General features: G+C 39.9%; 2 protein-coding genes across 3 annotated transcripts; both read right to left on the minus strand.

The window, feature by feature from the left end:
* Positions 1–994: 994 nt before the first annotated feature.
* rprd2a (regulation of nuclear pre-mRNA domain containing 2a) lies at positions 995–20,239 on the minus strand. Of its 2 annotated transcripts, XR_004020595.1 has the most exons (12): positions 19,804–20,239; positions 11,137–11,266; positions 10,753–10,904; positions 10,345–10,397; positions 10,079–10,205; positions 9,787–9,962; positions 9,122–9,464; positions 6,666–6,866; positions 6,007–6,180; positions 3,863–5,910; positions 1,279–1,426; positions 995–1,134 (listed from the first exon to the last, which is right to left on the minus strand). XR_004020595.1 is itself a non-coding variant. In XM_030741557.1 (10 exons), exons 1-10 carry the CDS (start codon positions 19,976–19,978, stop codon positions 4,184–4,186), a joined length of 3,258 nt encoding a protein of 1,085 aa, XP_030597417.1. In that variant the 5' UTR covers positions 19,979–20,239; the 3' UTR covers positions 3,214–4,183. The 2 variants fall into 2 exon arrangements, 1 of the variants encoding a protein (XP_030597417.1); XM_030741557.1 differs by lacking the exons at positions 995–1,134; positions 1,279–1,426 and having other exon boundaries at positions 3,214–5,910.
* Positions 20,240–21,555: 1,316 nt separating this feature from the next.
* ciarta (circadian associated repressor of transcription a) lies at positions 21,556–26,951 on the minus strand. The gene is made up of 6 exons (XM_030741095.1): positions 26,734–26,951; positions 24,670–25,017; positions 24,493–24,568; positions 24,313–24,391; positions 23,972–24,125; positions 21,556–23,704 (listed from the first exon to the last, which is right to left on the minus strand). The coding sequence occupies exons 2-6, from the start codon at positions 25,015–25,017 to the stop codon at positions 23,342–23,344; spliced, it is 1,020 nt and encodes a 339-aa protein (XP_030596955.1). The 5' UTR covers positions 26,734–26,951; the 3' UTR covers positions 21,556–23,341.
* Between the last annotated feature and the right edge of the window lie 372 nt (positions 26,952–27,323).

Here is a 27,323-nt window from a genome sequence, read left to right on the forward strand (position 1 = left end):
AGTTCAGACTGAGCATCAGAATGGGAAAGAAAGGTGATTTAAGTGACTTTGAACGTGGCATGGTTGTTGATGCCAGACGGGCTGGTCTGAGTATTTCAGATAACCGCTTATTGGATCTTTTTTATTTTTCACACCATTCTCTATAAACAGCGATTCTCTATGTGAACATGCCTTGGTGATGTCAGAGAAAAATGGCCAGACTGCTTTGAGCTCAAATTTGCAGCAACTGTGTGATGCCATCATGACAACATGGACCAAAATCTCTGAAAAAAGTTTCCAGCACCTTGTTAAATTTATGCCATAAAGCACTGAGGCAGTTCTGAAGGTAAAAGTGGGCACAACCCAATACTAGCAAGGTGCACCTAATAAAGTGACTTGTGGGTGTATATCTTTAGTTAAACAAGTGAAAACATTTGTTTGTGTAAATCATTGCCATTTAACCCTCTGAGGTCTATCACAGGGTTTTCACTTAAAAGAGGATATTTTATAGCACTGTTTTAATAAGTAAAATTAAAATGACTTGATTATAGATTTTTGAACAAATATAGCAGAATTAAAGATGGTCATGTATGAAACCCTTTTATTAGAAAAGTACAGCTGTTACATAAATGCTATGTTATAAAGGTTTCTCACGAAAATACAAAAGACAAGTTAGCTGGAAGCAGAAAACAGTCTCACATGGAAATGCTAATTTATCAAATCAAAACCAAATCTTTTTTACAAGTAAATGGACTTTGTTATAATCCCACATGACTGTAATTTAATTAGACAAAGGTTTCCTGGAAGACTGAAATACTTCAAAACTGGATCTTAAACTCAAAGTTCATCAAAGGTCATAAAACATCCTCACTTTGAATGAAGTTGAAAGATCGTGTGAAGAAATAACCAGACAACACCGTTTTCGTTTTGTTTTCATATGCTCAATAATAGTTTATTTCACAAAAAACAAACATGCAGTTAATGCTTATTTTTATATGTAAGAAATATGAAAAACCCAGGTTTGTTTAAAGCAGTGTAAAGACAAACAGTATATATCTGTAATTATTTATAAAGTTATTAATAATCCTGGCTGTACTCACATGGTCCTCTATGTCCAGCCTTCCTCCTCTCCTGTGCTTCTTCACAAACACACAACTACACACACACACACACACAGAGGGGTAGAGGAAAGAAGAGAACCAATTTCAACATTTTATTTCCCCCCACTCTGTATTGATTGTTTTGATTTCCTGCTGGTGGCACTTAGTTTCTGATGTAGCTATTAAACTGAAAGCCTACCAGTGCGCAGCATTCATAACAGGCCGTGAAGAGCCATCACTGGGAGCGGTGCAGGATTCAAAGAGAGGAGCCGCAGCCACTTCCATCAGTTAACATGTGGGGAAAGGTTTCCATCGCATCAGACACATCAAAGTGTGGCTCTGGATCCCTGAGGATGAAAACAGGAGCGGGAAAGGATTGGTGGGGGTTAAAATTCAGGGGAAAGGAGGCGTGTGCGCGCGTGGGTAAAATTCACTACATTTCTCACTTTACCCTTTGCTTAAACACAAAGAAAAGTGTCAAGTATGGTGGCCTGACACATTTACACACACATCCTGACATAAAGGTTGATAAATGCTGAATAATTTAGTTATTTATTGAATTTTTCATGCTAGACGCTCCCCCCCATCTCTAACAAAGTGATACCGGGAAGATGTGCTGACATCTGCCGACGGCTGGCTCACCTGTGATTATTTTTATTTCCTCTCTGCTCACATATTACTCCAAGTAAACTCCGCAGATTAAAATGAACTTCCCACCAATAAAAACGTCGAATTCATGGAGGTAACGCTGGTTCTTTGTATTGTTTTCATCTAGCGCCACTTTAGTGTGTGCGCGCGCGCGTGCGCACATCTACACGAAAAGAACGATTTATCGTAAAATCGAAACTTATTTCCCTAAACGACCCCCGCGCTAATTAAAGTAGACCTGAATTAAGGGCAGTTTCAGCCGGCCGGATTTATCAGTGTTAGGAGCCCATTTACATCGACATTTTTAAAAGGAACAAATTAAGGCGTATTATTTGGTGTTTACGCATGGCGCACTAAGAAATAAAGTCTCAATTTTATATATATATATATATATGCATGCATTCGACATGCAATTATTTAATGACCGCATCAATTAACTGCAAATGAATTAAGGAAAGTGGGACCTTCAGTACTTGATTATAACTGTCTAATCAATGCAACTGATCACCACTTCTGTCTTTTAAAGCGATTCTCACACTGACGCTCCGTGTGGAGTCTGTTGAGCACCAAATCGATCCGGACCTCTTCAATTAAAGAGAATATTTGCAGAGTCAGAACGTGTTTATTTTAAAACTGAGCCAAAGTGACGGTATTAACGCCCCCATAGCCTCATATAAAGATCTAAGAGACCTTTCAGTGCTTTACGGATCCAGTTACGCATAAAACTGAAAACGCATACTTTATTTTGGATCTCCGCCAGTCTTGGTCAAACTATAATCTTTTTAAAATTTATTCTTGTTACCAGGCAACGTTTGAGACCTTTGCCCAACAAAGGAGAGCAAATATGACACTGAAGTTGGCTAAACTAAGTAACCTCTTTACTTTAAGGATCAGTGGAGTTTACAGACAAGACAAACGTTAAAAGAGGCAGTGTGAACACTACTATATTAATCATATTTATCTTGTATAACAAAAGCTTAAAGACCTAATTTAATAAATAGCGACTAAGTGCAAAATCTTTTTTTCTTTAATCTTACTTATATTTTTCTTTGGAAATGGCTCCAAGTCCCTGAACATATAAAACATTGTTTTATATTTAACTACTATTTAAATGTATTAAAAGTACTCAAGTTAGAACCTTTTTCCATTCTTTAAATCTAATATCACTTTAATCTGTCTGTAACAATGCAGTAACACTTATTTTAGACCCAATGGGATACTGATACTTTGATGAATGCCTTCCTAAAACAGCATTTTGGAGTTTATCCTTAAATTACAAACCAACAAAAAAAAACCAAATGCTCTGTAGCATTATCTGTTCTCACGTTAATGAGTAATGGAGGCAGTGTCGTTATAATTTGTGTTAATAATCAGAAGTCCTGGCTTAGGTGTCTTAAATGATGCGGAGGGAAGGGGAGTGGTGCAACAGTTCAAGGATCAGAGGAAAGAAGAAGAAAAATAAACAACACATTTTTTCAAACTCAGATTTTTATTGGTCAGTACAAATAAACGAAATTGAAGTCGACTGTCTTCGTCCCCCTTCCAGAAATGCACTTCTTCTGCGTTGGTTTTGGAGGCTGGGAAAAAAAAAAAGAAAAAAAAAATCCCCCCTTTTCTAGACGCTTTCCTTAACGAGGTGTAAAAAAATTATCGCCGAAGAGGTCTTACGCACAGGTGGAGCAAGCAATGCTTCACAAAAAGCACATTCGGAGTTGGAACAATGAAGAATAATTTTCCCAAATATGCTAATGTATTTTGTAGAAGAAAAAGAAATTCCATAACATACAACTGATTTGTCATACCCAAAGAGAAGTTTAAATTAATGATTTATCAAAAGCTACTGGGATACTGCTGATATGGGACAGAAGCAGTCAAAACTGCTCACTGAAAAACTAAATAAGAGCAGAAAAATTGCATCAACTACATTCTTTTCTTACTTTCTTAGCAAAAATAACTATCTTGAAGAAAAAGAAAAAAAAAAAAAAGAGGAACTGCCTGTGACTAGTTGGCTTAGACTGGACTGCATGCACACACACATACCATGCACGCACTCTGACACACTAACATTTAATGCAGTGCTTCATACTGGAGGAAATAACACAAAAAGTGAATTATATATATATATATATATCCACCTCTTATCTTCTGTCTTCACTCTTCAGCTCAGCAGCCCTCCCAGAGGCGCCCTGTTCTTTATGTCTCTTGGTGTTGGCCCTCCTCAATCTTCTACACACCCTTTATTCTTCTGCATTTAAAGTTTTTTTTTTTTTTTGTTTCTCTTCTGGGAGCTGTTGAATTTATTCTTCTTCAGTTCTACTTTGCATCATCGTCCCCAACTCAATGCAATAGCTGCACCTACACCTGCAGTCTCCATTTTAGCTCTTAGGAGGCTTCTTATGGCAGAGTGAGGAACTCAAGACTCTTGACTATGAGCAGTCTCAAAGCTACACGTTCAGTCAGTACCGTGGGGGCAGAAAGGGTCTTTTAGGGGGGAACATTGGACCCCCGGGTCTTGGACCTGGATGTTTGCCTCTAAATCTCGGGCTGGGCCCCTGGAACCGAGGAAATGGGGGGCGAGGAGGTCCTCTCGGGTGTGGGTGAGGTGCGGGGTGAGGGGGTCGATGTGGAGGTCGCAGACCAGGATGACGGATTTCATGATGAGGTGGTGGTCTCCTAGGAGCGTAGTGCGGAGCAGGGGGACTGTGATGCAGGTAGTCATGGGCGTAGTACGGGTCCTCTGAGTTTGAGAGTGGAGGAGTGAGGCGCCCTTGAACTCGAGGAAAGTGGTGCGGAGGACTGACTGGTCTGTAATATGGATCATCTGGGCCGTGGTAAGTATCGTCTTGGAAGAAAGGGGGCTCACGTTGGTGGAGTTCATTGTGGTGCCGCTCAAATTCCCCCTGGTAACGCAAGTCATCTGAGTGACGATGTAAATCCTCAGGGTTGTGTGGCCGATGCTGGTCAGTGTCATACAGATGTTCATCTGGATGATACAGGGATCTGTGTTGATGATCATGGACCACCATCCCACTGATGACACTGTCTGTTCTGGCCCCAAGCATATCCCTGGAGTCTGTGCCGGCAACTGGCTGCTGCTCTGGAGGAATCATCGAATTGCTGGCCAATGGAGGGGGTGGGTCAAAAACATGAGGAGGGGGAGGTAACCTTGGGACAGGAGGAAGGCTGCTTTTAAAGAAAGCATGTGACTGGGTGCCCCCCTGCTGGGAAACCAGCTCTTGAGGTTCCCGAGTTTGCTCAGCTTGGTATGGATAAAGTCTGGATGTGCTGTTTTCTCGAGTTCCTCCAGGTTCATTGTAACCGCTGGGCTGCTGAGAGCTCCCCTCTGGGTAAGTGTCACCAAACCAACTTCTTTCACTCGGCCCATGAAAGCCCTCATGAGTCTGTGTGTTACTGGCACTGCCTGGGGCTCTTTCTTCAGGCACTGGCCCTCTTGTCTGTGCAGAAATCTGCTGGTAATGTGAAACGGGTGCAGTAATCCCATGCTCTGACATTTCCTGTTTGCCAAAGGGGTATGGCTGGTAGATCTGTCCATTCTGAGCCACACCTGGCCGCAGGTGAGCAGGCTGTTGAGGATTGTTGGGGGTTTGCTGGGTGCTATTCTGGTATGCAACAGGAGCCATTGTTGCAGGCTCAGCAATAGATGACTGATTTAAGTTGGAAGTAAATGGAACCACCACTGGCTTGTCCATAATCTCATCTTGAGTTGGGGTACCGCCCCCCTCATCCCGTACTGGTGTACCGTCCTGGGTGTCTGTGCCAGTAACTGGGCTATGATTATTGCTTCCCAGAGCTGGGTTTGTATTAAAAACCAAGTCAAATGCATTAAAAGCAGGGTTTCCCTGCAAGAAGCTGTGTATTTTAGACTCTAAACTTGTAGAGGACAAAGATGGCTCTGGTTCTGGATCTGTTGTCAAATCCATGTCTCTGTGAAGAGCCTGAACCAGGGCAGAGGCTGGGTTGGAAGTCTGAGGGGGTGCCTGGGTGCTTGAGCTCTGCCTTGCAGTAGAGCTGGATAAAGGAGGCGCAGGTGTGCCAAAGGAGTGAGGCAGGCTCTGAGAGGGTACAGCTGATGAAACTGTGGATGAGGGAGAGGCAGTCTTGCCTGAACTGGAGGAGTCTGAGCTGACATTAGTAGCTGAGCTGCCCAAAAGAGAGGTGATGCCTAAGTGACAAAAGAAAAAGAACAAAGAAAGATGAGCCAGTGTGCTGCTAGAAATGAACCTTTTTTAAACTACAGTAAGTAAACAATAATTCTCACCTTCGAGGCTGCTTTGACCTTGGACTTTGGACAGAGCACTGAGGAGGTCTGCAGGACTCACTTCTACCTTGGAGAGGATGCTGACCAGAGAACTGGGGTCCTGTGTGGCTACGGGCACAGCAGGTGTGCTCTTAATTGAGGAGACAGCAGGCGCAGCCTCCGGAGGAGTTTCCACTAATGGCATTGCAAGAAGGAGAAGGAAACTGCGCTCACTTACAATGTAAATCATAATATCCTAATTTTTTATTAGATCATTTACTGTTAATGAGAATTACAGGTTATTACAGACAATTACAGACTTTCAATTCTACACTCAAAAAAACATGTATTTCATTCATAGATTTATGAATCTATGTAATATAAATGCACTGAAAACTCATGCAATTGAAGTACATGCTCACATATGCCCTAACCATTTTTCTCTCTACATTAAAGCAGTTGCAGAGACGTTAGTGTTCCAAACACACTGCAAAGTGAGTTAATTCTTCCATAGCACAAGAGGTCAAGATAAACAAAACATTCAATCATGGCATATGGAAGATTAAATACTTTACAATATATATTTACACATCTTCACAAGTCATTTTATTTTGAAAGGGTTGGAAAAAACTTGGCTGTTGGGTTTAAAACATAATGTCAGAAAAACCAGCAGCACTCACCTGTGTTCTTCACGACTGAGCTTAAACTGTTGAGGATGGAGCCAATTTTACCCATGTCCACACTTTCCAGAGCTGCCGCAGAAGCAGCTATAGGAGGCGTGATCTGTGCGGCGGGCTGCTCTGTTGCTACTGACGGCTCACTTTTTGAAGGCACCGGAGTGGGCGCCTCTGGGTGGGGGACGGGTTTAGTCTGATCTTCAACTGAGGGGGAAAAAAAAAAAAATGGGGTAGCGTTAACAGTGAGAGATAGGGTTTGTATGTGCAAGCAGTCTATGTAATCATACAGATAAGTGCAGTTACTCTATATTTGCTTTTTTTTAAATCACGATTCCTGGGTCACATCACTTAGAAGTCACTCAATTAGCAGATGAGAGAGGAACGTGTTGCAAACAAAACTGAGTGGCCCCAGCTGTATGTTTAGAAGTGTTGTGATATATTTAATCTTAAAAATATTTCCTACCTTGACTCTGTCAATTTACTTCTCTTACAACTTTTCATACTATGTTAAAGGATTTGTCCCATTGGTGTGGAAAAGATCAAGGAAAGATGTCTGTGGTCATTTATGACCCTGGAATATATGTGTGTGTTTGTTTTAACATAGGCTTTGATTTTGTTGTCATTTTACACTTCACTACACAATAATGTTTTGCAGTAAAACAGGGCTAACAGATCTATAGTATTTATAGTAGTATATTTACTGCTGCAGAGGCAGATGCCTGAAGGAAGCCTAAATGATGGAGATGATTCAGCAACAGACAAATAAATAAAAATGATTGAAAAACACAATTACATTAAAACATTTTAGAATTTCCATTACACATAAAGGAAACTATATAGGTATGATACACGCAAATAGATATACACAAATAGTCATAAAAAAAAAAAAAAAGTAAATTCCTGTGTAAATTATCTTCTTCCTCTTTTGACTGCTCCTTTTAGGGGTCGCCACAGTGGATCATCTGCATCATCATATATATATTTTACCAATATATCCTCCTCTGCACTTGCCTCCCTAACTTTGCCTCCGCTCAACCTGAGCTTTCCCTCTGATGTACTCATTTTTAATCCTGTCCCTCCTGGTCACTCCAAATGAAAACTTGAGCATCTTCAACACTGCCACCTCCAGCTCAGCCTTCTTGTCTTTTTTTTTTTTAAATGACTGCATTTGGTCAGTTTAGGCACTAAAATAGTTTGGTTGCTTGAGGGTTAATGGGTTCCTCTAAATAACAGGTGTGACTTGTAAAGCCTGATTTATCTTTGACGCGGAGCTTTAACAGATGTCCACAGCAGGCGACTGTTTCACCTGTGATCAAAATGCATCCATCTAAGTAAATGCATTTCCATTCTTTCGCGCCTCTGTGATACATGATGGTCAGCTGTGCATACACTCAGAGAACTCGAATTACATTGAAGTAGAACTTTCCTCATTTAACATGTAGGTAAATGTGAGGATGTGCATATCAGCTACAGCATAGATGCTGTTTTGTTCATAAAGGCTCATTTGCTCGTGTATAACAGAAACTTTTCTTTATTAAATGGTCAAGAATAAGAAGAAAATGTTTAATTTCTAGAGGTGGGACTCGATTAAAAAAATTAATTGCATTAATTAGAAGCTTTGTAATTAATTAATTGAAATTAATCGCATTTTAATCACATTTCAATATTTAAAATGAGAAATATTAATTTAAGATTGGTTGATGAATGAATCAATATACATAAGCTTAAACTTCAAAATTTTATTTTCCCACCAGTCTACTACACAGACCAACGAAGGGCGGAAGTGCTCCTGTGATAAGCAAACACCTGAAATTAAAGTTAAGCATCATAACTGGATAGTTTTATTCAACATTAATGTCTCACTTATTATAGTTGGATCATTTGCTCAGCTGTATTCCTTGATGTTGTTATGCTTGTTTTAACAGCTTATTTTGAATTAAAGACCTAAAATTAAACCACAAAAAGGAGCAAAAGTTCGTTCTCCGTTTAACAGCTGCTTTACACAGCTGTGCTTCGCACTGATGGTTGCTAGGTGACATGAGCTACGCAGAGGTGAGGGCAGGCGACGCTGATATGAAGGCTAGCCGCTCACTTCCAATCTTTGCGGTCTTCCTGGGCTGCGAAGGACGTGGGCCGGGTCCTTTGCAGGATGCGGCCCCCGAATTTGGACATTGTGCGTCGATATAATCTGTATGCCTGGAACTCGTGCACCGAGAAACGTTCCACGGTGCAAAGTGCGATAAAAAATGCGTTAAAATTTTTAATTCGTTAATTTCCCCGTAATTAATTAATTGAAATAAACGCGTTAAAGTCCCACCCCTAATAATTTCTGTCAAATAAGGTAACACAGCAATATCTTGAAGAATTCTGCCACAGAAGACCAAGAGGAATAACCCCACAGCAATTAAAAAACCTGTGCTGTAGAGGCTTGAAATCTCAAAGTACCCCCCACTCCTTACCTATGATTCCCCCACTGTCCGTTTCGTCCTCAGAGAGCTCCATGTCCTCAACTTCACGATTGTCATTCTCACCGAGAACCTCTGTGGGTCTGGGAGACCCACCTGGGGAGGACAGGGGGCTCGGGGCCGGCGGCTCTGCGTCATCGTCCATAGCAGAACCATCAAGGTCTGGATCGGGGTGGGCCATTTCCAGACCGTGAAAAGGGGACTCTGAGCCTGTTGGAGATGGAGCGTCTGCCGAGGGAGAGGGGATGGGTGACTCGTCAAAGTCGGGTAAGGCGCCCTTCAGGGTGTCCAGTTTACGCTTCAGGTGAGACACACGGTTAGCAAACGTTTGGTAGGCCTTGAGAGGAGAAGAGATAGAGTTTAAATACATTAAAAATGTAAACGTAAAGTCTACAAGCCAGTTTTAAGGCCCTCTTTGTGCTAATTCAACCAGTAAGATGAAGAGTATTTTTCTGTATGTACTTTCCTGTTACTTTAGGCAACATGAGCCATTTTACTTGCTTGTACTCTAAGAGCTTCCTTAGATATACAGCTACTAACAAATAAAAGTCTAAAAAATAATGTCCCAATATGCCCAACACAAGCAGGGTTATAAACCTAGAGGTAACTGAATTTCTTCATGTTTTAGAACTAAAACCATGAATCCCTCTGTCACTTACATTAGCTACAATCTTAACTTCCTTATACTGCATCTCATAGAAGATATCTGCGTTGGTGAGTGCCTCCAGGAGCTGAGGTAAGATTTTGCTTTGTTTGTCAAAGAACTTCACGAATTCCTGTAGCTGTGCACTTCCTTCCTCAAAGTCCTTGGAGAACTTCTTTCCTCCTGCCTTATCTGCAAGAACCAAGCAGTAACATGAGGAAAAGCAAAAGACAAATCTTAAAAGTCCTAACCCATCCTTTGTATTGCTCTGGGTTAGACTGTACGGCAGCAAGAGAATACTTAACCACCTTTGAGTTTCTTGAGGGCATCAGAACTTAAGATGTCTACCCTCATAGCTGCCAGCTGTTTCTCTCGCAGGTCGACCTCCTCCACAGATCTCTTGTACTTGGACAGCTGGTCTATTAGTGCCTGCGGCTAAAGCAGAGGGAGCAGTCAGTCATATCATCAGAGCAACAAGGTCTGATCACAGTGTTTGAGTGAAAGACTTGTAAAATGGCAAAGCTGAGGTTAAGGCAGGAGCTTTTCCAGCTTTAAATTTTAATATCACACTTACCAGAAATTCAGCAACAACCTTGGATCGTAGATCGGCTTTAGACTCGACTGGAGCTTTTAAATAAAAGAAATAAAAAATAAGGACATCAAATCAAACAGCAAAATTCATTATTAACATCCAGAAACATACACAAGAGAATTAATGTTTTTTTTGGTCAGTCCTGGGATTATTTATAAACTAGGAAAATAGTGGACAGATTAGTGCCACAGCCTGGAGGCAAAAATAAAGAAAAGAGACTACACAGCAATTGTTTTATAATGTTTTAATAATCACTGGAAGCCAAAACTGTAACTGAAATTAAAATGCGATAGAACAAGTCACCGCAATTGATGGCAGAGAGTATCATGTTTAGATGAAGCTTTTTTTTCTTTCTTTTTTTTAAATAAAGAAAAAGATCAACACACTTACTTTTTTGCTCCACAGGTGTCACAGGAGGGGACTCCTCTTTGATTAAGGCATTCCTAAGGTCAGCAATGAGTGTCCCCGAATACACACCTCTGTCCTCCCAGATAGACAGTATCCTCTCCACTGATTTTATCACCTTCGAGTCACCTTCTTGGCTAGAGAGAGGGGAGATGATAAAAATGATAAGTGGACTCTAGAGATGTACGCTTTTTGCTATGACAAAAGCTGCTGGATTTACCTGAGTCAGACTGAAAAAAAGGAGAAATGATTAACAAGAAAAAGAGAAAGGCTGAGATTAACAGGAAGGAGAAGAAAATGGAGAAAAGCACACAAGTGAAGCCGCAACTATCTCCTATCTATAAAGCAATATCCCTACAAAGCACTTACTTAACCAGCTGGAAGGCATCTGGAAGCACCTCAGCGAATGCCGTACGGTAAACGATGGCGTTTTTCCTTTTACAGTTCTGAATGACATCATTGGCGAGGTACAGCAGGTTGAGTCTGTGTGAGGCGTCAGCTGTTAGAGGAAACAGAGAGGGTGACGTTAGTTTATTTAAACCAGACTGAGTTTGGACATCTGCTTCTAATTAGGTTGCTTTTATCTGTCTAAGTCTGACTTGACAACTGTTGAGTCTAAATATACAGAGTAGAGACTCTCTTTTGCATCCAAAATCAGTAGGGGTTAAATGTATTGATTAATTTATGATTAAGCTATACATTTTCTACTTTATAAAAGGTCAAACTACAAAGCATCAATCACCCATCAATGATCAAGCACAGCACAACAGAGCATAGCAAACAAATTTGGGTATTTTTTTTTTTAAAGCTGTAAATGTAACAAGCTTATTTTTACTTAAAGCACAGTCGGATAAACTAAAATCACAAAAAGAAACAGAACAATTATTGACACTGTGATTAAGTCTCAATGAATAAAACAGTTTTAGTAGCCACACAGAGTCGATGAATATAAAGGAAATTTAACCAATAGCAGAGTTGGTTAAATATGACATTAAATTATTTCCACAATCTTTGTTCCCATTTATGTTTTTATGATGTAAACAAGGAACTTTAAAAACGACTGCCTATTTCATAGTTTATACACACAGGGTGCCATTTTATGCCAACATAAAACTCAAGTTCTTGGAAAGAGATTAAATAACTTTACTTTACTGAAAACACCATCAGTTTAACAAAAAGAGCCGAACGTCACAAATATATTATGCATTTATCTCACAAAAGAATAAGCGAGTGAAAAACACCAACATCTCTGTAGACAAGTTAAGTCTTTAGCACAGTTTTTAAAACAGTAAATACGTGATTTCATCCAGAGCCTGACCGATACAGGATACCAATACTGATGATTTAAAACTCTGATATATCGGCTGATACAGGGAAGCCCTGGTGGACAAACTACAGAACATCAACACTCATAGAATAACATGGTTGAAGGGTGTTTCTCTCGTTTCTTTTTTACTGTTTAAATTTTCGTTTATTGCCCGATAAATGAAAATTATTTGCCAATACTGATATGTCAGCAAACAGGTAATATCTGCTGATAACACTGGTCGGCTGATAATTTCATCAGTACTCAATAAGCTAAAATAACTAGAAATCTGAATGCAAAATAAGCATGCAATGCAAAATTAATGAATTTTCAAAAAGAAGCAACACAACTCAAAGCCAGTAAATTTATACTCTCAGAGAACCTGCTTCAAATGAATAAGGCTCCATGAACTCTATATAAATGTCTAGGTGATAGACAAAAGCCATGTTTGTTACTCAGTGCATCAACATCAGGAGTAAAAAAGCAAAAGGCTGTTTACTTTATAATGCCAAAGTGTTTGAGTCCTAAACACAATCACTACAAAACTGTTTACATTCAAACTATTCCTGTAATACTGACATTTGCAAGTATGATAAAGCTAGAAAAACAAAACTGATAAAACTGTAATATGCTCAGAGATCATTCTAAACTCTTCAGACAAAGTGTGTGAGTTAGGGCTGTGCAATTAACTGAATTTTGATTTTGGCTCCAAACGATCACGAAAACAGTGTAATCGACAAAAAACAATTATTATCAAAATGATTGTCACATTACGCTCCGTATACTCTTGGCCCAAATTTATGCTACGTTGAGTACTACAACGTAACCTATGTAAGTGACCAGCAACATTGCCTGAACTTATGCTTGTACAGGTGCATTATGTGTTTATTACAATTAATTATCGAGTGTGAAATCCATGCCATAATCTGACGTGCACCTACCGAGAAATGTAACTACATGTCGGGGCGATGAAGCCCGCAATGATTGTGATTGGTTCTGGTTCTTCCTGTGCATTTTCAGCACAGTTTTTTAATTAATCAGTGGGAGAATAACAATCATTGTATCAATATAAGGAATAATAGTCATAGTATCAATATAAGGACTCACAGATGTCAGCAAATTCCTGGAGGGAGATTGTGAAACTATTGGAATGGATGGGAGGGAATGAACAAGTGGAAAAACTAGAGGGACAAATATGTTTGCAACTGAATAAAAAAGTGACCAGAATGAGCGAGGACCCAGGAGGGGGAAAAAAGTCTTGGCATTTGATTTGTTTCTGTCAGCAGCACCGCATGTAAAACACCGGGACACGACTGCAAGGTAATTAACACAGATTTGCCGCACGGTGCCGTCTGCATCCGCATCACGACCAATCTGTTCAACCAGCTGAAGTTCAAACACCACAGCCCTGACAGTATAGCCAGTTTTTCTCTTAAGCTGAACATGTTTTCTGTTTGCTCTGGGCTATAATGGGCCAACCTGACTGGAATCAGGGGCGTAGAATTAGGTAGGGATGGTAGGGACACGTCCCTACCAATATCAAATAACGTCGGTTATGTCCCTACCAATCATGCATGATTAGCAAGGGATGGTAGGGAGATGTAAATGCCAATATTTGCTCCATGGCTGTAATTAACACACTTCGTCACCGAAAACCCTGGAAACTTATTTGACCCACGTCACTACCAAAGTTAATACAGAATTCTAGCCAGTGGTTGATTGCTTGGTGCTGCACCACGCTGGGGTCGTCTTGCGCTGGGCTGAGAATTTCACTGGTTCACTATCAGAACTCTTTGCTATAACTGCAATTAGCAAGCGGGCAAGCGGGCAAGCGGGCACGCCCCCCCCCCCTTGCTGATACCAGACTGATTTTTTTTTCCTCCCCTCTGGCTAGATCACGGCACTATAAATATTATTTCACCAAAATTTGCAATCTAGTGTCGTGATCTCCCAACGGTCCTGTTCACGCTTGATATCGCGGGGCTAAAGAAAGCAAAATAGCAACCAGCATGAAACCAAGGTGGAAGAAGAGGAAAAAGGGAGCTCAAAGGACAATTTTGGGCTTCCTATTAAACATATAATCCCAGGAGCTGTGAGAGGCCTTGGAGAAAAAAAACTATAGTTCCCAGCAAAATGATGACACCTCCTGTTGTTGTAGTGGTTTGCATTAAAGAGTGATAGTTCATGCTGACGGATGATGGATATTCTAATATTCTAACACTTGCTATCTTTAACCCCCACCTCCCCAACACACGCGCAAGGCTGAATTTTTTTTTTTTTGTGCCTAGAACCCTGAAATACCAACCCTTTTGAATACATATACAGGATCTATCAGTATGTTGTGGCAGTGCACTAAAATGTAAGCAAATTTATTTGGTCTAAATAACTTGGTCCTATTTCTTCGCCAAAATAAACCGCAGGGGGAGCTGTGTGAAAATATTCACACGGCTTCAAAAAGAAAGTTTTCTGGATTGATCACAGCAAATATGCATAATAATATGGAAGTAGGGATAATTCCAACACTAACAAAGGAATCAAGAACATCTCCAGGTTGATCAAGCTTTCTAAACAGCTGTGTATTTAATATTTTCATTCTCTCTCTCTCACACACACACACACACACACACACAAAATTAGTACCCCTGAGCTGACAGCTGGCAGGAACTGAAAAAAATAATGATCACAAAAGACTTCACCAAAAGGTCACTGAACTCCATCTAAGGATGGATATTGGTAAGACTTTATTGATTTCAATGTCATTATTGATTCTCCTTATGGGTCAGATTCATTATCGATTCTCTTACTGATTCCTCATCAATTATCTTTGTTTTTTTCAGCATCAACACGATTGCTTTAAGACACTGCAGCCCTGAGTTTTTCCAGTAGAAAGGTATGAAAAATGCAGTCAGATTGGATATTAAAGTCTTTAAGCTGATAGTGCAGGTAACTGCAAAATGAATTTGCAGCTAGTGAATAAATGTCACATGCTACTTGCTTTACCTGGGCAGCCTAAACCAGAGTATTTCCGTGTCTGAAGAGGAGTATCTCCTGTTATGTGCTACAAAGGAGGAAGGGCAATTGCAGACAATGACCCAACCTGATTGTACCAACGTTTGTTCAGGGTTCCTGTGTGAGAAGGGCGTCATTATCTCTGAACGTGATCTCTAGGGTGTGCAGAAGCTCCACTGTACTGTTTGTCATCATTGCTCTTTGATGCACAACTGTCAGAAAATACCAGCACTGATAAAAGGAACTGATACAACTTCAATGAACTGGAAAATTTGGTATGGGTTCTCAACAGGAACTGGTTCTCAATCTCCATCCCTAACTCTTTACAATGACTCATGGGCTATTTTTGCTTGACCATAACCAAGACCTTTCTGTTAGAAAATGTTAACCTTCCCAGCTTTATGTGCCAAACTGGTGTACTGAGTTACAGTGAAAAAAATTACTTACAATCCACTAAAAAGCTGTATCAACTTTTAAATTGGCCTACATCTTGCCATTTGCAGCAAAGAATACATCACAGGTAAAACACATTACACAACATTGTGCTGTTATTTTGTCTCTGTGTGTGCTCTAACTCTCTATCTGTAAACTGCTTTCCCCCCCCAGTTGTTTTGTTTATTTTTTCCAAAATAGTGAAAAACAAACATCAAAAATGACCAACCCAAAGGTATTTAATTTACAGCAGCACAAAATGGAAAAAAGGAGAGCAAGAAATAAAAGTATACTGCAACTAACTGACTGACTTTTGTCATCCCCAAGATATAATTGCACATATTTCATTATTTATTTCCAGTTTAATCCAAACTTGGCAGCTTTAAGTTAATAAATTTAAAAACAAAATAAATCTCAGTCTTCACGGTACTCAAAAGAGTTACTCCACCACTAAGCCTGTTAAAAAGCATTATTAAAAGATACAGTGTGCAAAATCTTACCACTAGATGTCAGTAGATTGCAGACTGCAGTCAACTATATACCCCTAACAATTCAAGTGCATAATCCTAGCTACGGTAGCTGCTGTAGGAAAAACATGTTTTTGGCAGCCAAGAGAGATCAAAAACATTAAATCCAGAAAGCCAGCAGCCGGCCACTTTGCATTTCCCCGAAACGGCTGCCATTGTTTGTGTAAAAAAAAACATTTTTATACACACTACATTTTAACATATCTGAATAATATCAACACTTAGCAATAAATCAGGAATCATAAATGGATATGGTCACGTAAATATTTTGCAGTATTTTATGTTTTTACCCCTGAGTCACATCAAAAACTCTGGCTGCCGTTCATCTGTAGTGAGTGTAGGCTGCTGTTTATCTCAGCTGTCAATAAGCCGGCTAAGAAGCATCCACATATATTTACTCTGAAGGAGGCTGTAAAACAAGTTGATGAGTGAGCGAAGCTCACTTCTGGCTGATGACAGTGTTACTGAGGTCAGTTGTTGAGGATATCCTGAAGTTTTCTGTTGGTAAGTGCTGCTGTTTTTTTCCACTGTTAGCTGGTGTTAGATCCACTTCAAGGAAAGTTTCACTAACACTGTTGGGCTTAGACACTTAGCAAATAAACTCTCAAATGATATGAGCACCTTCAATGCACTTTACACCACATAAACAGAAAACTCAGGTGTTCTTTTCACTTATTGTCAGATATCCTAACAAAACACTTAAGTCAAAATGGAGACGTCTCAAAAGAAGATAACACTATACATACACTATATGCAGAGAGAAGCACAGCTTATTGCAGTTAATACATTTGCACAATGAACATATCTTGCTCAGAAAAACACAGTGATAAGGTTTATAACCAACTTTATCATCATATATCGCTCAGTGCTCACAAACACTAAGAAGCACATACAGGTACACAAAAACAAATGAGCAGAGATGCTAACAACAAATGCTAGTATCTCACTAAAGTACAAATGAATGAACAGAAGGTATAAAATCATCAGTCAATAGTCAACAAGGCAACTTGTTTTAAATTATGGGATCATTTCAAATAAATGACAGAGATTCTTAAGCCCCAAAACAGAATAAATTACTCCAATCAGTAAAGAGATATAACATTTGTGTTCTTAGTATAAGACTGGTTCCTGTGAGCCATGTCTTAATTACAACTAGAAAAATAGAGGCAACAAAAGTATCTCCTAACACCTGAGCATTCATCAAATGGCAAAAGCACAAATAACACAGTCTCACGGCCATTGGTGAAATACTTACAACTTCTAAACCGTGGAAGGGCAATTAATTTTCCCAAAGGGCCACGTGAGAGACCTCTACAACAGTCCCAGTTTCCATTCTACTACCATTCTAATCAATTATCATGGGCTCAGAGATCCCCAGATTATACAGAGGGAGATGCTGCAACAGCTTGAAAGATGGAGAAAAAACTCCATCATCACTTTGCTTCCTGTTTCAACTTATTCTACTGCTATATCAGAGCTGATAGTGAAGTTGTGTCTGAGTGACAACACCTATCATTCAAAAGAATACTGCAGCAAATCGATGCAGATGACGGGGCTGTGGTGACATCACAGCTGACACGTACAACAATGAATGCTGCAACCATAAACTAAGCTTGATACAGAACTGAAGCGCTCTCTTGGAGAAGGGATCCTACAAAGAAAAATTTTAAAAACACAACAAAAGCACCATATTCAAACTTTAAAGAGGTGACAATGACCAAAGTGTAACTATAAAAGACCTGCAGAAATCTTGACTCCACTATTTAAAAAAATACTGAGCAGTGGAAATGAAAAGACTAACAGGAAAACTACTGCTTTCCTTTTCTCTCAAAAAACAAAACAAAACAGAAACTGTGTGTGGCGAACGTCATAGTTTGAGGTTGCTTTGTGCATTGCAAGCATTAAAGCAACAGTAAATTCAAAATTGTATTTAGAACTGTTGAAGGAGAATTTTAGAGCAGAAGTCCATGATGCAAGTAAATCAGCAGAAGAATGTCTAAAAATAGAAGAAAATTCTTCAACTAAACCCAACTGAGATGCTGTGGTGTGACCTGAAGAGAGCTGCTGCATCATCACAGAAAATACAGATGAACAGGGAACGACAGTCCAAACTTCCTCATCGTAGTTGAGAAAGTCTCATAAGCAGCCAAAAGAGCTTCTACTAGTTACTAAATTAAATGAGACATGCAAACTGAAGAACAACTAAAATAATCAGTGTGCTGAAATCCTTACAGAATAAAATCCCAATATTATACAAAACATATAAGAGCCGACAGAGAACCTGCTGTAGTTTCGCAAATTTTCAAACAAATCCGTAAATAACCGATGCGCCAAAAAGGAATTGATACACACTTAATTTGTGACTGTTGGGCAGTGATGCACCTTAATTGGAAATCCTGCTTTGAACAGTACACACACACACATAAAGCATCCCCTCAATGACAGCTAAAGTAATGTTAGTTTGTGCACTCATTAACATTAGTTTACATCAGGGGGGCCACATGAGAAACTGGGACTATTGTGGAGGGCTGCGCATATAAGCGGAACTCAGTTCTGCACAATATTAATTTGATCTTTTTATAAACTGCTACTTGTCATAGTAAATGATTTTACCCTATCCTCTATGCGAACTACCTGCATACTGTTATATTTATTAATGCCAGTTTACGATCTGGTTTAAAGTAGTTTGTTTATTCTTGGATTTACTGTGTAGCCTGTAAAGATGGTCCAGTGCATAGGTTTGTTACGCAGACTGGCCTCTTGCAGCACAGTCTTAAATGTAAATATAACAGCTTAATTACTGTGCATCTTAGTTTATACACTCTTTGCGGACTGCGTGAGTAGATGCACGCTAAACTGTGCACATGACTGCAGGGCTCTCTGTTATAGTTGGTTTCGTCCATGCATCAGTAAAGTGAGGTAAGCCAGATGTTCCTCTTGCCAATGTTGGGTTTCCAGGCCAGCCTTAATGCTCTGTCGCCGACTCTTTTAATGCTACAGTATTGGAATACTGATGGACTATCTAAGAGGGGCATTTAAAAAAACAAAAAAACTACATCGTTTCCTGGTGTTGTGCCAAAAAGTGATGGTCTGCCAGAAAATGATTGCACATATTTAAACTGTTGTAAATGACTTGCTGACCTATAATCTGTGAAAAATATGTCAAACATTTCTCTCGTGAATGATATCAAGTCAATTTGAGTGAGAAACAACATTTCTGTCACAAGATACACGCTGCAATCAGTTTTTGGCAGCGACTTTTATATATTCTTTATTTATCAGGGTAAAAACTGTGATTGGTCAGATTTTAAAGAGAAATCTGACCAAGAGGGCAGCAGAAATCAGAACAAATATAACATTACACTCTATAAAGATATTTTAAGTGATCAAAGAGGACTGGATATATTATAATGTACGTGCAATAATGCAGAGTTATAAACATACTTGAAAAACAGGTCATTTCTTCATTTTATATTTAAGCACTTCATAAATCCTATTGACTACACTCTATTCACCAATATAAGCAAAGACATTACACATAAAAGCACATAGAAACATCGAAAATCACTTTATGGCAGCCGATCACTTTTTGGCACAACACCGGCATTTCAAGCGAGGACGAATCAAAGACCTTAACGCCCCTGGATAAAACTGTGAGTCGTTGAGCAGCAGGAATAAAAACTATATTAACAATAAACATCTTCTTGCACTTTTTAAACTGCGATTGCTGTGTTCAAAGCTGCAGGCAGTAAGGCTACTTACATTTCCTCAAGCATTTTATCCAGTGTCGCACTATCACACTGTGGTACTTCTTGTTGTCGATGCACCACGTTGACAGTCCTTGAATTGAGTCCATGGTGTTGGTCACATTTTGTAACTTCCTGTTTAAAGTTGACTCCAGAGAGCCCCCGGCAGCGGCTCCGGCTCCCGCTGCCATGCCCGGACGAGTTTCTGGGGAAAGCTAGCACTTAGCTTGGCATGCTATCTTAACGCAGCACAGACATCTTTGAACTCAGGAGCTCCTCAGTCTGCTCCTAGATGCTGGAAAAGCTGCAGTGCTTGCTAGACTGTGTCCCACTCCCCCGTCTCTGCGTGGAAATTATTCACTGTGAGCTTCCTTCTCGCAGCTAAACGTTTAGATCGGTTCACATTGAAGGGTAAAACTTAGCGCCGCGCGGTATCCTGTGGGTCTGTTTACTCGTTGTTGGTGGGGTGAGAAAGAACACTTCCGGATACACGGCTCGGTTATGGCGCCACCCAGTGTCACGGAAGGCGATTTAAATTTTTTTTTTTTTTTTTTTTTTTTTTTTAAATTAACATTATTTTAGCGACACCTGCTGACAGTTATTAGTAGAGCAAGTGCACTGTTTACCGTATTTTAGACGACTTTTTATTAGAGTTAGGGTTATGCTTCAATGATTCATTGATCACCAGTCTCATTTCTTTATAGCTTGGCTCCACAAGGAGTCTGGCTCTGGGTTTGTTCTCCAGGCTTTCTGAATGCCTTTCAAGTTGTTTTTCTTTTTGGCTGCTTTTTTACTTATTTTCAGTCCAGTCCTTCTACCTGAGCATTTCAGAAGTTTTTTTTTTTTGCTTTGTTAGGTCACTTAACATTCAAGCATAAAGGCATAAAAGGCACCTACCTCAAGGGATGAACCAGTGTTGTGCGTTCACATAACAGAGAACTTAGCATGGGACCTATCACAAAAACATATAATTTGTTTCCATTTCTTTAGTTAAGTCTGAAAAATGCCAAATCCATGCCAAAATGCACAGTTTGACACATAAAATAATATTTTCACACCAACAAGGTGATTCCTAAAGCGCTTTTGGCTGAAAACTTGGCATATCTCAGCATGCTGTGCAGTGGATCATTAAAAAAAAAAAAGAAAAAAGAGGAATCTACAGCAGATGTACAGTAACTGGAAAATATATCTTTAACAAATAGGAAAAAAAAAAAAATCCACCCAAGACCTGATTCAGAACTGGAGACATACATCTGCACCTTCAGTCAATCCATCTGCTGTTTTCTGCAACTTCATCAGAAATGGTCTCAGTGGAAGGGCAGCTGTCAAGAAGCCATTCTTAAGGAAGGGAAACAGGGAAAAATTACACAAGAACTGGACTGAAAATCAGTGGCAATGGGTCTTATGGAGTGATGAATCCAAATTTCACATTTTTGGTTCAAATCGTCAATGAGTGTCTACAGTCATCTGTAAAACACAGTGGAGGTTCAGTCATGGTTTGGTGTTGCACTTCAGCCAGTGGTGTTGAAAAAGTGTAATATGATTTAAGGTAGAGGTAGCTGCTAGCAGCATCTCTGGCTGGAAAGCAGAAAATCTGAACATCAGTGCAGGAAGAATGTGCTGTATTTGCTGATTCGTGCCATTATTTTTATATATATATATAAAATCTGCATTTATCAAGCAATCACCAGCAATAATTTCATTATAAGAATGAAATGTTTGAAAATTAAAGACATCAAACTGTAAAATTAGATTTTCTTTTACTCCTTTTTCACAAATGAAAAGTGTAACCCAGCACAACAAAAGTGTACTCCAGGATGCTAAATGTTATCGACTAACACAACACTACACCGCATTATTGTTCTCCGCCTTGTGCTTGCAATTTCCACTTTAAATAAGAAAACTCATACATGACTAAGGACAAAGCCTGAGAAACATTCACTTTTCAGTGGCATATGTGAGGACATGATATTACCATTGTTGGTTAAATAGTACATTTTTCATATGACTTTTTCTTTTATGATTTCATGTCAGGAAAGCCTACGGCTACCTTAATGTATGATAAAATAAGGCCCACTGGTAAAAAACAAAACAAACACCGGAGATGAAACGTCATTCAACATGAATGATACCTGATTTAAAATATGATGGTACAAAGAAAAAAGAAAAATTCAATAGAAATGGAATGGAAAGTGTTTTGTTTATCTTATCCCCCCCTGATATTTACTCATAATTACTCAATAGTAAAGCACTTTCAGGGTTGCAAATCAATTTAAAATGGGGCACAAAAGACTGTTCTTTGCCCTCACGATGACACAATGCATTTGGAGTTTTTTGTATGAATAATAAGCTAAATTTGCTCTAGCAAGCGCAGCGCCAAAACCACAATCAAATGACACGTTCTCCCCCTGCAAATTGGAACTGGAATTGAGGCGTTCAAGTACTGCTTTTATAAATAATATCACAAATTCTTAAGTGTGTAACATTTCCTCATTGTCATCCAAAGTGCAGCTGCATCAATTCAAAGTCACACAGGCTTAAATATTATTCCTGTTTACTTCACCCAATGAGAAAAAAAAAGTGACTCAAAAGTCATGTGTAAAAAAATATTTCAAGTCCATCGAACCTACAACTAGCTCACAGAATAACAAACAGCCGACCGACCAGCTGAGCTTCTTTGGTTTCTAACTCGGCTCAGTAATTATGGGTCAGTCACGTTCTGTGTGGGGCAGCATCTGTTCTTAATGAGTGCAGATGAAAAAAAACCAACAAAAAACAGTGTACATATTAAGTGCTGTGACACTAGAGTATGCTGCTTGTGATATGATAACGCAATACGGTATAGTTTGGCACATTTTGGCTGTGGCTACATGCCTTTAGTCTACTGTATGCTACAATCAGACAGGTGGAAAAATACTTTTGAACTTTCCTAAATGATATTTTGAGTCATCTGAGTTCAATAATGAGGTATATTTGTAAACAATTTGCAATTTGCTTTACAATGAATTAAGCCACAAATTATTTTTCTCCTATTTACTCGGGGAAAATAGTGCAAATGCAATACAATTTAAGCAGCCATAGATCCAATCGTTGCTTAAGAAAGTATTTTATATTCAACTGATTTTTTTTTGTCCTGCTACAAACAACACAGTTTTTCATCAATGGTGTGAAATCCTGTACTGCTACTGTTTAGAGCTGCGTTCGATGATATGAAAACATACAAACCACAGCACAGACTGCTTTAAAACATGTACACATGTAAAGTATTTCCATCATTTTTTTTTTTAACTTAAAGGTGGATGTATACAAAAGTCATTCAGACAAACACTTTGCAATAACTCTGGTGTCATCAAAAACCCACACTGGATAGTTAGGGGTTAATGAGCGTCTCTGTACAGTTCTCCTCCTCCTCTTCTGGTTTAATGTTCCTTATAAGCATCACAGACTGGCTCCACGCCCAACTTTATTCTTATGTAATCGAGTCCGCCCTCTTCTTTCAGTCTGGCTGGCATGCTGAGGCACCTCCATGTGATAGCAAGGTCATCGAAGGCCAGCTAAGGTGAGTCACTTGTAGTAATGATGTTGCTTGAAGACACCAAGCTGTCTTGTGTAGCCGGGCTGCCACACGAGGAGGAGGGCGGAGAAATCTCGGGCTGCTTCCGACTCTCATTTGCTCTCCTGCTACATAAATATGACGGCCTGCTTAAAGTGCCAGTCCTGCGTGTAAACTCATGTACAGATGTGTACCCAGCTGGTTCATCTGGTTCTTCCTCTGGAGTTTTCTGTTCTGTGGGGGTTCCGCGTCGACACGTGAAAACAGCGTCTAGTGAAGTGGCAGCATGGCAGCTCCCATGTTTTCCATGCTTGGTTGGGACTGTGCCAGCCTGGGCAGAGTCTGGCCAGCTCAGTTTTCTCTTCTGCAATGGGAGAGCAAAAACAAAAATAACAACAAATCAAGGCTATTTAGTAAGTGAATTAAAATCTTTTAGCTAAAAAAGAAAAAGAAAAAGCCTTGCAGATTGAGAATAATCAACCAAATAATAAGATGCTTCCTAATTATCTTTAAATTTACACAAATTTGCTTTGCTGTTAATCTTTTATCTTTATCTTTGTTCTGTCGTCATAAAAAAAGGTTTATTTTTATGTAATTTTTATGTAACACTGTCATCCAGGAGGAAGCTCACCTTTACTGGCATGTGGAGCTGATTCTGGCGCCAGTGCGGTGCGAGTCTGGGAGTGGTAGTCTTGTTTGGTGTGTCTGTGGATGTAGACGCCTCCCGAGGGAACCACATTTTGAGCAGCATCTCTATCTGCAGCAGATTCTGAAGGTATTTCTCACTGCAGAAAAAAATAAATGCATTATACTGCTGGGTCATAGTGACAATGGTAACACTGGCATTTTAGGCCTTTATTTGCAGGACAGCTTGGATAGAGGGTATGTGACACCCATGGCACTGCAGTAAGGACTTTAACTTTTAGTACATGGATCACCTGCTCAACCAGGTGTTCTTCTTGGTGATCTTACCCCATTTCAGGTTTCTGTAAAATCCCCAGAATCCTCTGCAATCTGTCCATGGCTACACTCTGCTGAAAACTGGTTAAACCTGTCAAAAAACAAATCTCTTGTCAAGTAGGTACCTGGATATAAATACCAGATAGGGTGCACTAAATAATGATAATGATTATGTGACACACAGTCACATACCTCGGTCAAATCGCCCAGTCTGTAATCCGTGAAGCAGCTCGAGCAGAGGATGGATAAACCTATGCAAATCTGCACACTAGAATATTAAAGACAACAATAAAGATTGTTAATACAGCTAAAATAAAACCTGCTGTTTACTAAAATAAGACCTAAAGATCCTAAAAGAAGGGTGCTCACCTTCTGAGCGAAAGCAATGTCCCCTGGTGTCACTGATGATGATAATGTGGGATCTTCAGGAGAAGGGGCAGAGTCTGGTGGGTTAGTTTTGTCAGAGCAGCGTTCAGCCCGGTCACGCTGAGCTCTCGAGCGCAGCCGATTGGTATGAGACGATAAACCAAGGTAGCTTCCAGAAAGTGAGATTCCTTCATCGGCAGACGGTGACTTTCTTATCCCGCTGTCCCCCTCTCCCTCTGAGAAGGTTTCTGCCTCATCTTCAGTCTGCTCAGTCTCACTAAGGAGAAAGCTCGGCGTGGAGGGTAGTGAGTCATAAGATGGCCATTTGGAGGAATTACCCAATGAATTCATCTGTGGAGACAGGATTGAGGAAAGTCAGTTATTTTAAGATTATAAAGAAAAGTAATCAGTGGTACATCAAGGAGGTCCCGAGTTTGAATCCACCGGTCGGGTGGGGCCTTTCTGTGTGGAATTTGCATGTTCTCCCTGTGCCTGCATGGGTTCTCTGTGGGTTGTCTGGCTTCCACTCACAGTCCAAAAACATGCACAATTAGCTAATTGATTATTCTAAATTGGCCGTAGGATTGACTGTGCGTGTGTCTGCGTTAGCCTTGTGACAGACTGATGACCTGTCCAGGGTGTGCCTCGCCTTTCACCCTGTAACAGCTGTAACAGAAAATGGATGAATGGAAAGAAAAGCAATCCTCCTCTCAAATCATAAGAAGTTGTACATATGGTACAGTGCATTATCAAGATGTCCAGAAGTACTGCTTTTTCTACAGTGTGATGATGCCAGTATCATTTACACAGGAGACTACAGCACCTTGAACAAATGATCAGCTCTGATGATTTTGGCAATAAATCTCTGACTTGACTGCCTCTTAATTATTAGCAATCTGGTACACTTTGTTAGTTTTAAAAGATATTATTAAGTGGATGGTTTTCCCTGGCTAAAAACTGCCCTTAAGCACAACTGATCAATATACAGTTAAGGCAAAGAGTCTGTTCCACTTTACTTAGTAGAAATCTGTGTATTTTACTGTAATTTTAAAAGTATTTGATGATTTTCCTTTGGAGGAAGGCTGAAACTTTTTTGGTGGGTGCCAATTTTTTAATGCATACAAAATACAAGATAATCACTTAATATTAATCACATAATATTAACATGAAAAAGTAGGGGCTTTAGTTTCAGTAGCCGCGTATCTTATTGTGAAATACAGTCGTTAAAGACAAGGGAAATACTATAAAACACTTGTCTGCCCTCATATGACTGCAATATTGCAGCACAATGCTTTCATCACTTTTATGCAATATCTATTAGAAGTGCACTTGTTGCCAAGAACAGTGTGCTCGCCAATTCTCAGCAATCGCAATAAAATCCAGATGAGGACAGCGCCAATAACGATCAACTCTGATAAATAATCACCCTTGAAGAACACGAAGGCCCTTCACGATGCAATCGCTGTTATTCACTTTAAAAAGACGCAGTACAATCACACAAGTCCCCTTCAAATTTCGCAAAGGCCTGTTACATAAAGTTTGCTACAGCACGTGTTGCTGTGTGCAAATGTTAGTTGCCTTTAGCTTAGTGAGTTTATATCTGCACTGGCTGTTTGTCACAGCCTCGGAGGGCTGCAGATTGGGTATTTATTTGTAATTATTAAAAATGAAGGTATAGGGAATATGTTTTATGGAAGTGTGCGTCCGCTGCTGACTTGTCATAAGAAGCAATAAACATTTTTTATACCAGCATAACATGTTTCTTACAACTGATACTACCCTCAACAACTAAATATTAGAAATTAAGCGAATGTTACCAGTTAGTAAAATCAATTTTTATTTTTTAGCAACGCAATGCATTCATAATCAGAATTAGTGCCGTTTTCATCCTGTAATAATGCCTGTGGTAAACCAGCTAGCTGGAAATTTACTATAAAAAGTTGCAAATGTAAAAGTTGCTGTCTATTCAGTCTAAAGTAAAAATAAAATGCAGGCTTTATGTAATAAGCGAGGAGTCACATTTCCTTAAAAAACAGAGAAGTGAAGGAAAAGGAAAAAGCTTCTTACCTTCTGGACGGAGCAGAGTAGGACTCTCGAAAACGGTTAGTTGCAGTTATTTAAAATACTAAAAATCAAGGCTTACAGAGGAGACTTCCACTAAACTAACGGCTATAGTTGTCAGCCCAGCTGTAACTCCTCTTGGTCAGCCTCTTCTCGTTTCTCCTACCTCCTCTCGACGCGTTTCATTTACTTTACGAGCTCTCCGACCCGCACACGAAGTACCCATGGAGCGCGACGGCCGCTACACGTGCCGGAGGGGGTACGAAGCCGCGATTGGCTGAGTCGAGACCTGCTCTTTTCTCATTGGCCAAGAGGCTCGGCCAATCGGCAGCACGCACGCCGTCGGTTGGTTGATACGAGCGTTCAGATCCCACCGAGCCTTCAACAGCCGCACGTGTGGTTGGTGTGGATGGAGAACGAGAGGAACAGCACGAGGCAGCTGGCATCTAAAATTTTGATATGCAGATTGAGTCACATTATAGACCCAACGCGTAATAACAAACCACGCTGCTGGTGTGTTTTTTTCCTCCCCTGGAGGCTTCTCCTTTTTCAGTGGGGGCTGCACCCTCCCCCTTCACATTCTTCCAAATCTGTCA

This window comes from Archocentrus centrarchus, chromosome 11 (assembly GCF_007364275.1).
Source record: "Archocentrus centrarchus isolate MPI-CPG fArcCen1 chromosome 11, fArcCen1, whole genome shotgun sequence".
Lineage (NCBI taxonomy): Eukaryota > Metazoa > Chordata > Actinopteri > Cichliformes > Cichlidae > Archocentrus > Archocentrus centrarchus.

Bases quoted from the DNA above. Each gene is read 5' to 3' on its own strand.
- rprd2a (XM_030741557.1), bottom strand. From the start codon at position 19,978: ATGGCAGCGGGAGCCGGAGCCGCTGCCGGGGGCTCTCTGGAGTCAACT. The intron at 10,398-10,752 runs GTAAGTGTGTTG...TTTATTTAAAAG, and splicing joins GACACCTGTGGAGCAAAAAA to CTCCAGTCGAGTCTAAAGCC. The intron at 9,465-9,786 runs GTAAGTGACAGA...TCTCCTCTCAAG, and splicing joins AAGTTAAGATTGTAGCTAAT to GCCTACCAAACGTTTGCTAA.
- ciarta (XM_030741095.1), bottom strand. From the start codon at position 25,017: ATGAATTCATTGGGTAATTCCTCCAAATGGCCATCTTATGACTCACTA. The intron at 24,569-24,669 runs GTGAGCACCCTT...TTAATATTCTAG, and splicing joins ACATTGCTTTCGCTCAGAAG to TGTGCAGATTTGCATAGGTT. The intron at 23,705-23,971 runs GTGAGCTTCCTC...CTCCCATTGCAG, and splicing joins AGCTCCACATGCCAGTAAAG to AAGAGAAAACTGAGCTGGCC.